Here is a 13,994-nt window from a genome sequence, read left to right on the forward strand (position 1 = left end):
ATTTGCTTGTGGCTCAGGTAATAATCTAGGGATCATTACCCTTGAGGTTCTGCTTTTTCATTTAGCCCTAGCTGCGCATACTCCCTCAGCAGAACCTCTTTCCTAGCTCTACCTATGTCATTGGTACCCTCGTGGACCACAACAGCTGGATATTCCCTCTCTCACTGCAAGTTCCTCTCCAGCCCTGAGCAGACGTCCTAAACCCTGGCATCAGGCAGGCAACACAGCCATTTGGATTCTCATTCTCAGCTGCAAAGAACTGCTTGTATCCCCCGACTATATTATCCGCTATTATCACTACATTCCTATTTAATCCATCCACTTGAACAGCTTCCTGTACCACGGTGCCATGGTCATTTTGTTCATCGATTCTGCTGCCCCCACTCCCCCAAACAAGCTAAAAGAACCTCAGACCTGTTGGACAATTGCAAGGGGTGAGGCTCCTACATTCCTGCCTTCTGGGTCCCCAGACCTGCCTCACCCGCAGTCACACCTCCCTGTCCCTGACCAAATCATTAATCAAGGCTTTATTGCCTTCTGAAATAAAGTATCCAGATAACTTTCCCCTTCCCTGATGTGCTGCCGTATCTGCAGCTCGGCCGCCAGCTCAAAGACTCTGAGCCAAAGCTCCTCAAGCCGCAGACACTTACTGCCGACATGCTTGCCCTGGATCACACTGGCAACCAGCAGCTTGCACATTCTACAATCACAACACGTCACCTGCCATACCATCCTCAATGTGCTTTAATCAACCAACTAATTATTTAATCATTTTATTTAATGCTTCTTCTTACCAGCACTTACTGTACTAATTTAAACCGTCATAATAAAATAAATCTTTACCACAAAATATTCAAAAATGTACATTTTTTCTAATTTCCAGCAGTTAAGAGCAGTTACTCACCAGCCAATTAGCTTCTGGTTTTCCTGTGATGTCATGATTTGATTTTTGTTTTCAAACAATGTTTTCCAGCAGCTGCTACAGTTATCCTATAATACTATAGGTAACTGTAAGGCCTCAAGCCATGCTCTTTACTTATAGCCTCTCCAGCGTGTTACTTGTAGATCCACGTTCTCCATTCTCTCCAAGGCACATTGGAGGTAATGGAGAATGTTGTTGTCTAGGTCTGCCTTGATCATCAAGAGGTGGTCCCAAGATAGAAAAAATGATCCATATTTTCCAGGATCTCGCCCTTGATCTGAATTGACGGGGGGAGGTGTTTTGCAGTGAAGCTGGTTGGTACAGGATCTTAGTTTTTTGGGTGTTTAGTGAAAGGTACATTTTCTCATATGCTTCAGAGAAGGAGTCAACAATGACCTCGAGTTCAGTTTCTAAGCGAGCACACAAGTGTCATCTACATGCTGAAGCTCTATGACTGAGGATGGAGTGGTTTCGATTTTGAATTGAAAGCAGTTTCCCATCTGTTCTGTGGATTATCTCCACGCCTGCGGGTAATTTGCTGGAGATGAGATGCAGTATTGCAGCAAAGAAATGGAGAAGAGTTGGTATTATGAGACAGCCTTGTGTGACCCCTGTTTCACTGATATAGGGCTTGTGATGGTTCCATTAGTGAGGAATTATAGTATAAGGATGGTGTTTACATGCCATATGCTGCAAATATTTGGCTACAAGTGCAGGTCAGAGGCTGAGAATTCTGTAGCAAGTAGCTTACCTCCTGAATCCCCAAAGTTTGTCCACAATTTAGAAGGCACAAGTTTGGAGCGTGGTGGAATACTCTCCAACTGCCTTGATGAATGTGCCTCTAACAACTCTCAAGAAGCTTGACACCATTCACAAAAAAGCACCTCACTTGATCAGCGCTCCATCGATCACCTTAAACATTCATTCCTCCACCACCGATGCACAGTGGTAGCAGTGTATACCATATACAAGATGGACTGCAAAACAACTCTCCAAGCTTCCTTCAACAGTTTTGGTCTCCTTACCCAAGGAAGGGTATACCGGACATAGAGGGAGTGCAATGAAGGTTCACCAGACTAATCCCTGGGATGGCAGGACTGTTTTATGAGAAGAAATTGAGGAAACAGAGCCTATATTCTCTATAGTTTAGAAGAATGACAGGTGATCTCGCTGAGCATATAAAATTCTCACAGGACTCGACAGGGTGGACAGATTCAGGAAATATGTTTCCCCTGGTTTTGGGGGTGGTGGAGGAGGGTCTAGAACCAGGGGACACAGTCTCAGAATAAGTGGTAGGCCCTTTTGGACCAAGATGAGAGGGAATTTCTTCAGAGTGGTGAATCTTTGGGATTCTATACCCCAGAGGGCTTTGGGGGATCAGTCATTGACTATGTTCAAAGCAGAGGTTGATAAGATTTCTAGATACCAATGACATCTAGGGATACAGAGACAGTGTGGGAAAATGGCACTGAGGTAGAAGACCAGCCATGATCCAGTTAAATGACGGAGCAGGCTCAAGGGGCCAAATGGCCTACTCCTACATTCCTTTTATAGTACCTTTCAAATCCAAGACCTTTACCATCTAGAAGGACTGGCAGCAGACACATGGGAACACCACCACCTGCAAGTTCCCCTCCAAGCCATACGTCATCCTGACTTGGAACTATATCGCCATTTCTTCACTGTCGCTAAGTCAAAATCCTGGAACTCCCTTCCTAACAGCACTGTGGGTGTACCTACACCACATGGACTGCAGCAGTTCAAGAAGGCAGCTCACCACCAGCTTCTCGAGGGCAATTAGGGATGGGCAATAAATGCTGGCCTTGACAGCAATGTTTACATCCCAGGAAACAATGAAATCTGCAAGGTATATCAAAAATCAATATTTTTACAATTATGCTCAGAAAAAGGTCAACGAGAGCAATGTGGGTCCTTTGAAAACTGTTAATGGTGAAATTGTGGAGGAAAATAAAAAAAATGGCAGACCTGTTGAATAATTGCTGCACCAATATTTACAGTAGAGGCAGAGATCAGTATGCAGGACATCCTAAAGAAACTTACATTGAATCAGGGATACAAACTCATTGAAATTAAGGTAAGCAAAATACCAGAAATGAAGATGAAAATGACACTGATGAATGACAAATCACCATTCAAGATGGTTTCCATTCCAGGAATTCAGAGAAAGTAGGTGAGAACATTGCAAATGTCCTAATTGTAATCTTCCAAAGTTCTCTTTATTCGAGAACCACTCCTTTAGGCTGGAAAATTGTGCATGTCAATCTGCTATTTAAGAAAGGTGACAGAGGGAAACCAGCGAATTACAGACCAGTTAGCCTAACATCTGTTGTCAGGAAGTTATTAGAATCTATTATTAAGGCTAAAGTAAACATACACTTTGAGCATTTTCAGTTGATCAGAGAGAACTAGGATGAATCTGTAAAGGCTAAGTGATACCAGACAAAACAATTACTTTTTTTGAAGAGGTGACTAAAGTAGAGGACAGGAATGTTTGTGGTATGGATTTTCAGAAGACATCTGATAAAGTCTCTCAGAAGCAACTGACTGCTAGCTGAAGTTGAAGTTCACAGAATTGATCTGGTTAGGAAATTGGCTAAGTGGCAGAAGGGATAATGAACAGGTGCTCTAATTGGCGGGATGTGACTAGCGGTATCCTGCAGGAATATGTGCTGGGACTTCAACTAATCACCATATTGATAATAACTTAGATGACAAGATAGAAAGTCACATACTCAAGTTTGCCAATGATACCAAGATAGGTGGCATTGTAAGCAGTGCAGATAGAAGCATAAAATTATAAATAGTTATTAATAGATTAAATAAATGGGAAAAATTGTGGAAAATGAATTCAAAGGCAAGCAAAGGTGAGATCATCCACTTCAGACCAAAAAAGGATAGTACAGAGTACTGTACCTCTTAAATAGTGAAAAGTTAGAAACAATGGAGATCCAAAAAGACTTGGGGACCCAGGTACATAATTCTTTGAAACATTTTGAATAGGTAAAGAAAATAATCAAAAAGGCTTATGGAATGCTGGCCTTTATATCTTGATGCAGGAATACAAGGGGAATAGGAGTAACGCTTCAGCTAGACAAATCCCTGGTCAGCCTACACCTGGGGTACTGTGTGCAGTTCTGAGCACTACATCGTAAAAAATATTTATTGGCCTCGGAGTGGGTGCAGTATAGATTTATCAGAAAGGTACCTGGATTTCAAACATTAAATTATGAGGAGAGATTATACAAATGAGAGTTGTATTCCTGGGAATTCAGAATATTAAGGATAATTTGATCAAAGGTTTAATGATTTTAAGGGGGACACATGGGGTAGATAGAGAGGAACTATTTCTGGAGTTCAGGGAGTCTGGGATGAGGGGTATAGTCTAAAAATTAGAGTTGGACCTTTCATGAGATTAGGAAGCACTTCTAAATGCAACGGGTGGAGAACATTTGGGAAACTTGTCTGCAAACAAAAACTGATGCTAGATCAATTATTAACTTTAGGTCTGAGACTGATAGATTTTTGTTAATCAAAGCTATTAAGGGATTATGGGATAAAGGCTGATATATGGAGTTTGGTCACAGGTCAACCATGATCTTATTGAATGGCAGAACAGGCATGAGGGGCCTAACTAGCTTACTCATGCTCTTGTGTTCCCAAGTAAAACAGCTAATGCCAGTAAACCAGGAAAACTAGAAGCGTTAGATTTAAGCTGTTATTGGATGGTTATTTGTTAGCCACTCAGTAGCTGCTTACACAGAGGGCTCATAATTAAACTAACCACAGCAAATTTCTCACAATCCTGACATACTAGAAGTCTGAATTACAAGATTCGTTAATGGACTGCGGAGCAAAGGAGGCTGCAATTACTCCTGGCTATGTCCCTCATTTAGAGGGAAACAAAAATTATTTAATAAAATAAACTTGTCCTTGATCAGCTATCTCAAGGGGTGCTGAAGCTGCACCCAGTACTTTTCAATCTCACATTACTTTCAAATATAGTAGCACTTCAAAAATATGAATGAAATGACAATAATGCTGACGTACATGGCACAGTTACTGGCATAAGGAAAATGTAAACAGATGCAAATATTTTGTCGTTGATAAAGCTAAAGTTTCAAACATAATTTTTGTGATCCTTCCCAGAAGCAGCTGTATTAACATCTAATACATTCTGCCAACTAAACACATGCAAATGAAAAGTGTACAAAATGTTAGTACGATAAAGATACAAAACACACTAAATTGTAAACTCAAAACCAACAGAACGTCAACATTAATGTTATGGATTCACCCACGTACAAACCATTAAAGTATGAGCGAAACCATTAACCTCCATCAACTATTCACTGTGAAACTGTGCTAAGTTAGAAAATAACTGGAAGACGCAGAACTACAAAAAATATTCAGAGAAAATGCTGGAACTGGTTCAGATAGCACCAGACACGAAAAAGGAGCTGATGTTGTGTGCGCAACCTTTGCCAAAAGGCTTTGAAAGGTCCACATCTGAACCCATACAGGTTCCCTTCACCAAAGCCACCTAGCCTGCTGAGTGTTTCCAGTATTTTCTGCTTTTGTTCAGATTTCCCATATGTGCAGTTTTTTTTTGCTTTTTATCTCCGAGCATTCATTCCACTCAGCCAACGAGAACGTTTTGTTGATCAGAACTAGATAAAATCACTTCTTGCCTTTGAACTGATCCATGTCATTCCAAATGCCTTTCCTTGTATGATCGTCATATAGCTGCCCAATTGATGTCAAATAGGACAGTATATTCAGCTCGTCACCAATTCAATCTTCACATCCCCAAATTCAAAACTGATAGAATACACTAGTAAATAAAATGAAATTGCTATAATACCAGATACTACTAAAAGAACTGATGCTATGTAGTTGCTAAAATTAATTCCAAAACAGAATCCTACCTGACGTTTGTAGGACTGAGAAAGGAAATGCTGCTGGACAAAACATAAGCAAATTAAAAATCTGTGCAGCTGCAACACCGCTTGTGTATATATATATATATATATATATATTTATTGACTTAAATCAAAGTCAATTTTAATTAACATTTGCAATGCAGTGCAGATAGGATTATTGTTTGTTTCTTAAGTTGGTGCACAATGCTGATCAAACCTTGCTCCAGGACTTGATGCTTGTTAAGCTATTTTACTCCCAACACATAAGGCTTTAAGAATGCAAGTGAAACAAAGGGCCATCGATTTAACTTGAACCTCTACTTACTAACAATCACACTCCCAACTCTACTTGAACTTTAAGGGCTCCATTACAATAAAAATTTAAAAATGTTCAACGAACTCTGTAATAAGAATGTGTGCTAAAGTAACATTGCACCCTAGATAAAATACAAATCATAGTTGTTTATATATAGTTAACATTTCATATTCCCCACTACAAAAGTAAGCTCATACTGGTTCTAATGACATGCCCCACACTGTGTGACACCATAACTTCCTTTGTCTGATGGAAGCAAATCAGATCAAGAGTTAAAATCCAGGGGCAATATTTACCATTCCTTTACTACCATTAGGCTCTTTAAAAGTCACTGTTTCCTTGAGCTGTGGAGAGGATGGGCTGACTTGGGCAGCAACCTCATCAATCAGGGTCTTGAAAGGAGAGATGTTACAAGTTGAATGTAAAACTTATTTTACGTAACCTTCATCTTGATGTTGACCACAGGACACAGTACAAGTCCAGGTGCAAAGGCAAGGTTCAACAAGCCAGGGGCCTAATAAGTGGCTTTACATCCAGTCAGATTTGTAGGTTGTAGCATAACATTAGACCCATGTGATACGTTCATTCATATTCACTTTCATCAGATGGCTTCTGTATGCATCATTGAAACAAATATTAGTGGCAACTAATAAAGTAAAAGGTTGCACTGTCATCCTAATAATTGGCAACAAACTGGAAATGCTCCCTACCAACTAATATATGGAGTGGTTCCCTTTAATACAAACCATGGACCCCAATGCTTCACTGAGTTCCTCTTACAGATCATTCCCCTTTCGCGGATTGCACTAACTGGGAAATTGAGCCTGGCAAACATGGTAAAGAAGTAGACCATTTCTTATGTTCTACCCCTTTTTTGCAGCTGGAGGACAAAAACAAATTGTATTTACATAGTAACCTGCAATGTAGGAAACAACCCAAGGTACCTTATAGGTGGAGAGTAAAGTACAAGAAGTCAGCGAATGGTTGGTCAAAAATATTTCCAATGCAAATCTTTTCAAAGATGGAAAGAGATGTGGAGAGTCAGAGGGTTTTAAATAAGGTATTCCAGAGAGTAGGTTTCAAGGCTCTGTCATACCAGTAGTGAACAATTAAATAGAGGCAGGAAAGTCAAAAAGGCCAATCATTTTTGGCAATTACCAAACGTGCAAGCTCCAAAAGGCATTCAGCATCCAGAATTAATCCACACCATTTTATTGGAGTGATGTCAACCACTGGGCAAAACACTTGCTATGGTTTTTTTTTAAATTGTAATCCAGTTGTTGTAACTAGTTCATTTTGAATATTTCCTCTTACTGCCATTCTGACTGAAAATCAAGAAGTCAAACTTACATTACCTTCCCCTGAGACGGAATATAAGGCTAGGGAAGCATTCTAGAATTCAGATGGAATTTTAAAGACAAGGATGATTATATTAAGCACAATGCTGGAGACATGAATCCACTGTCTGTCAGTGAATACAGCAGTGAAGTGCAATTTTTCTTTAAGAAGTTGGCTTTTATTGAAAGGTAGAGGACAGCAGGCTGACATGGAAAACATTGGACAAATTAAGTGTGGAAGTAACAATAACAAAGGTAACGGAACAGTTGTGGATTTGGTGTGGTGGGTGGAGTTGGGCAATGCTATAGAAATGTTATGGTGATGAACAGAACTAATCAACAACTTGAGGTACTCATGGTGACAAGAAAATGGCAGAGAGTTAGAGCGGAGTATCATTAGTATATATGTGAAGCTGGCTCCATGCTTCTGTATGATGTCACCGAGAAGGCATACTTAGATGAGGAAGAAAAGGGGCTAAGGATAGTTCCTTAAGGGACTATGCAGGGTACAACATAAATCAGTCACTGCTAGAGATGCATTGATATTTTTGAGCAAATAGGAGTGAAATGACACAACGTCAGCCACAGAGTTGTTCAACAAAGAGGCAATGGTTGATTATGAAGAGGCATATCAGGATGCATCATAGGATTGATTACCCAGGCTCAGCCAAGTTGCAGATACAAATTTTAAAAAGCGCTTGCAGTTTAAAAAAATCTAGAATGAGTATGACCTTTTGGCAGGGCCTGGAAGTTAATGACTAGCCTATGGGTCAGTCTATGATAAAGCTAAAGGAATTAACCTTTAGGTCAGGATAAAATAAGTTGATGAATAGTCTATGAGTTATACTGTAATAAACTGATAGCTTGACCTCAGGGTCAAGGTATGGAGTTGACTAGGCACGACAGCAAAATATCAGGATGGATAAGCAAAGTTTATGTTTTGGAATGAACTGTGAGCATTGTTTATGCTAAAACGCAGGTCATTCTGTGACTGTTTTAAAAATTCCTCTAGAACTGCGGAGGTGATGAACCGGTCATTCCGTGTTTATGTTGTAAACTTATTTGCAATTAAGATGTAACAATTAGACACACAAGATAAGAACATTGTGAGTTAATGATGAGTTATCCCAAAGATGGTATATTTAACTAATAGAAACTCTGTAACTTGGAATTGCCTTTTAGAGTATTCTGAAAGAGCATTTCCCACGTGTGCACAATTGTACTGAATAAAGGACTGCTGCTGAATCTACCTACAATTGACTCTGTGACGAGTGTCTTTTAGATACTCCACAACAATTATATAGCTGTTGAAAGCCTAAGGAAACCAAGGAGGGTTATCGCACCATGTACACAGTCACGGAGTCATGATATCAAAGATGACTGTTGATTTTGACAGATATAGGAATGGAGGTCACAACGATATTCAAGACCCAATCACAAGGTTAGATATGGGAAATTTAGAGAGGACAGAGAGGTTGAGAGCAAACTTTGGGGAACAGAATTGTCAGGAAGACATAATAATGTTATTGGAATTTATTGTAAAATAGTGGGATCTGTGTCTATATATGTGCATGCATGTGTGCGTTTTAAGTGTGTGTGTGTGTGTGTGTGTGTGTGTGTGTGTGTGAGAGAGAGTGTGTGAGTGAGAGAGAGAGACTTAGTTAGATTTAAGGCAGCTGGTCTGAAGGCTTTGATGTATTTGAAGATAAGCTAAGTTTGATATGTTAAGTAGGTAAAAATGGGGGAAGTTTAGAATGTAAGGTGTAAAAGGACATTTGCATTTTTAAATAAACTAGACTTGCTTGAATTCAAAAGATGGAGTGAAATATTACACCAAACCAGCAGAAGTTAAGAAACGGTCTGTTTATTTTTCCCAAGGATTACTGATAAAATTGGTTCTATGATAAATTATTATGATCAGGGAGGTAAAGTCCAAAGACATAGTGAAACAATGGGAATTTGCAGTCAAAGGGGAAAATATGTATAAGGAGAGAAGGCTGTGTGTAAAAGAGGGCATATTAAGATCTAACAAGTGTGAAAAGCCTTCAACATCTATGCCTCAAGCTGCTGTCTACAACGAATTGAAGTTAGGAAAACTCACTTTGAATTGGGTTGTTCACGGTAGCATGTTTCTTTGCCTGGATCTTTTAAAATCTGTGTGTCTTACTGTTGCCTTAATGGAGGTGTAACTGGGAGTCAGATTAATTAGGGTATTTAGAAGTTATTATAGTAGTAATTTGTAGACATATATATATGCTTAAAATCATTTCTCTTATTAATAAATGTTTAAGCTAGTTTTGTAAAAACCTATAAGGCTCAGCGGTCTTATTACTACTGAATTCAAAGCTTGCATCTCAAAACATACAAATTGCAAAAATAGCTTTGGCAGCTGTCTCAAGTTTCCCTTTGGGATTTGAACAACTCAGCATTTACCATCAGCTGTGCCATAACAGAATAATGATAATTACGTTGAAAAGAGAGAAGGATGATGCTTGAGCAAAGATAGTCATTTAGAATGTTAGCAACCACAGAGGGGCAATTAAGTGGTCAGGCATTGCTGAGATTATGGTAGCAGATAAAGTCTCATGACGAAGGCAAATTTTCTTGATGGCAGGTGGTGTGATGGGAGAGGAATTGCAGAGTGACAGAAAAGTTAAGTTGGATAGGATGCTAGGGAAAGGTTTGGAATAGTTGGGGAGAGAAAGTAGCAGCTGAAACAGCTGCCTGAGTAGTCTTAGTTTTAGAAATGAAGAATTTATGAACTAGTCGCACTTGGCATTGGAGTTGAGATTGGAACTATTAGGTAAAAGGGGTTTGAGGAGGCAATTCATCATGAAGAAATGAGCCTTGAAAGGTCGTCAGAATGATTCAACCAAGATACAGTAGCGGTCAACACAAAGCCACTTAGGGCAATAATAACACGCGTGATGAACTTGTTCAGCGACCATTTTTCAACCGAAGAATCCAGACCAAAATAAGCTCCTTGTCAGAGAAATCAGGATCTAAAGAAACTGCCATCTTCCACTTTATTTTCTTGGCACACTCAGTCCTGGTTGGTACAGAAGCCTCTGTTTCTTACATTAGCCAGTATCAGAGCAAAGCAATGCGTTGTGTCATGACGTGGCAAGTGATGTGTGCCAGGCGGACCAAATCTACAAGGGAAACTTGGCCACGCTATCACAACAGTTTTGCAATCTGTATTTATTACAAAAAGATTTGGGCACTAAATTCAGAGGTAATGAGTCCACTAACACCTTTAGAGAATTTAAAAAAAAATTAGCTGCCTTCCTTCCATCTTCCCACTTCCTATCCTTCTCTGATTTAAAAGGGTGATGAAGAAAAGGTTTAGATCTATGAACTAACTTACAATCATCAGCTATCTCTGCTGCTTGCCTTGCCTATTTAAGTCTCTGTTCCTCCACATGAGTTCTCACTACTGAAGGAATTGAATCTTTAAATTCTTCCAAAAGGATTACTTCTCTAAGAGCTGTAAATGTTGTCTCTACCTTTAATGCCCATATCCACTGGACAAAATTACTTTGTTTTACTTTCTCAAACTCAATATAAGTTTGATCAGGCTGTTTCCTTATATTCCTAATTTCTGTCTGTATACCTTAGGAGCCAGCTCATATGCACTCAAAATAGCCTTCTTTTACTGCATCATAATCCACTGGTACTTATTCTGACAATGAAGCATAAACCTCATGAGTTCTACCCACTAACCTGAGCTGTAAAAGCAATGTCTAGATTTCTTGTGGTCATTTCATCTGCTTAGCTATCTTCTCAAATGAAATGAAGAACGCCTCAGCATCCCTTTCTTCAAACTTTGGAAGAACCTTACAAATTTAAACATCTCCCCACTGGGCTTTGGAAATGGTCATTTCATCTTCAGAACTTCCCTCAGCCTCTGAGATCTCTTCTTTTAACTTTTGGCTTTTTACGCTGATATTCACTCTCCCTCTCCTTCTCTCTTTCTCTCTTTCCTCCTTTGCTAATTTCCCTTTTGGTTTTCTTTCTCTCTCCTGCCTTTCTGCTTGCTCCCTTTGAAATGCCCTGTCTCTTTCCTTTTCCTCTGCCTTTAATTCCACTTTTTTTCCATTTCCATTGCTTGTTCATGTTCATTTGTAACTGAAGTCTCACTACCTTCAGCTGTGACTCACTAGTTTCAGGTATCCCTTCCAAATTCAAATGCTGTGATATCACTTCAATTATGTCTGCTTTCTTTGCCCCTGCAGTTAACCTCAACTGCAACTTACCCACCAATTCTGCTAACTTACCCTGAATGATTTTTGTAAACGAATCAGTTATGGCTTCTACTCCCAGAAAAGTCTTAGCTAAAGATGAAGTCATTTTTTCAGTCTCACCACTTTAAAGTCCCTCACACCAACTCCTGAGTTCAATGTTATTCTCGTGCTTGTAGCCTTAAGATTCACCAACTCCAAACCAATCAAGGAAATTCAAATATCCCACAAAGAGCCTCCAATTTTGTTGTGACGTAGCAGGTGATGTGTACCAGGTGGACCAAATCCACAAGGGAAATGTAGCCACATTATCACAATGGTTTTGCAATTTGTATTTATTACGAGACAATTTGAGCACTGAATTCAGAAGTAACGAGACCACTAACACCTTTACAGATTTTTTAAAAATTAAAACAATTATCAGCACAAAAGATTTCAAGCACATACATAAGATTGCAGTTACTTAATACTATAACAAATCCTAAAATTCTTAATTAACCTAAATCCCAACTACACACCCCTCTAAGGCAACAATCCCAAAATAGATTTTAAATTTAAAAAGCAAGCCAGCAAGTTACCACAGCGCCCACTCAACAGTGGAATTCCAAAGGCTCTTCTCCAACTTTAGTTACTGGACACAGCAGACTTTTGCCAAAATGGCTGGAACCTTCCTCAAAGCTGTTTCATACACTCATTAGATCTTACATGGCCTTTCCACATGTTCTTTTCTTCCTCTTTATATATGCTTCTATCTCTTTAATCTGTAAATTCCATTGTTCCGTATATCTTTGCAAATTTGCTTTTCCCATAATATAAAAATCTTTCATGTTGCCAATATGGCCACTTTCCTTTTGGGAAAAATAAACACACTGCTTGGCCTTGCTTATCTTGACAATTTTAAGCATCCTACCATCCCTCTGAAATCTAAACAACTCCTTCACGTGTGCAAATTTCCATCACACCTTATATGCTAAGATGTCATCCATGTTTATTCATTAGCGTTTCAAATGCCTTCTACACCCAACTCCTTTTGATATTTTCAAGCTTGCAATCTAGTTGACCCCAACTCAATTAAATCACACAGACAGAATCATCCATACTCACCCCTATAAATCTACTTTACAATAACTCACAATATTATGAAAATGATTATAGTTTCCTAACAGTTGAAATGTGTAATTTTTCATCTCATTGAAAGTGGCACCAGTCAAAAGATGCTGACTGGTGCACAGTCAGAAGCAACTAGCATTGGCTACATCCTGCACTGTACCCAAACACCTGAACCAGTTCCAATAAACAGCTCATTTTAATCAGTGCCAAAGTAATGGAATGGAATACTCCTTAAGTCATGAGGAAAGCAGAAATATAACAAACAGAAGCAGTAGTAGGCCATTTCTCCCCTCAAGCCTGCTCCACCAATCAACAAAATCATGGCAAATTTTCTACCTTCCTGTAGTATCCCCCTATACCTCAATTTCCTTAGTATCTAAAAATCTATTGACCTCTTAAATGAACATTCTCAACAACTGAGCATTCACAACTCTCTGGGGTAGAGCATTTCAAAGATTCACAACCCTTTCAGTGAAGAAATCTCTCCTTTAGAGTTTCAGCTGTGACTCAGTTGGTAGCACTCTCGTCTGAGTCTGATTCTGGCTCAATTCCTTCTCCTGGGATTGAGCAGATAAATCAAGGCTCACACTCCAGTACTGATGGAGTGCTGCACTGTCAGAGGTTGTCTTTCAAATGAGGCATTAAATGAGCCTCCATCTGCCTGTTCAGGTAGCTGTCAAAGATTTTTGCAATAGTGCCATGAGCAAATCAGGGAAGTTATCCCCAGTGTCCTAGCCAATATTTATCACAATCCAACATCACAAAATAACAAATTATATGGTCATTATCACATTGTTGTTTGTGGGAGTTGGTCTGTGCAAACTGCCGCTGTTTCCAATGCTACAATAGTAAATACACTCCGCTGACTGTAAAGCACTCTCAGATGTCCAGTGGTCATGTTAAGTGCTATTTAAATGCAAATCTTTCTTCTTTACGTTCTCATCTCAGTCCGAAAGAGCCAATGCCTTATTTTGAGATTGTGACCCCATGTTCTACATTCCCAGCTACAGCTAGGGGAAACATTTCTCAGCATCTACCTTTAAGAATTTTATATGGTTCAGTTAGATTAACTCTCATTCTCAATTTCAGAGAATATAGACCTAGTTGGCTCAATCTCTCTCAAAGGAC

At 39.3% G+C, this 13,994-nt stretch overlaps 1 protein-coding gene across 9 annotated transcripts in view; it reads right to left on the reverse strand.

Annotated features, from left to right (window-relative positions):
- Positions 1–13,994, reverse strand: part of agtpbp1 (ATP/GTP binding carboxypeptidase 1) — a 360,842-nt gene that overhangs the window by 263,686 nt on the left and 83,162 nt on the right. For 6 of the 9 annotated variants that reach the window (XM_078568065.1, XM_078568001.1, XM_078568028.1 and 3 more), the window contains one exon: positions 5,869–5,898. The exons of the other annotated variants lie outside the window; for them this stretch is intronic. In XM_078568065.1, coding sequence (XP_078424191.1) covers positions 5,869–5,898 — 30 coding nt within the window. The remainder of the gene's footprint in view (positions 1–5,868; positions 5,899–13,994) is intronic. 9 annotated transcript variants of the gene reach the window in all.

Source organism: Cetorhinus maximus, chromosome 2, assembly GCF_964194155.1.
Source record: "Cetorhinus maximus chromosome 2, sCetMax3.hap1.1, whole genome shotgun sequence".
Taxonomy (NCBI): Eukaryota; Metazoa; Chordata; class Chondrichthyes; order Lamniformes; family Cetorhinidae; genus Cetorhinus; species Cetorhinus maximus.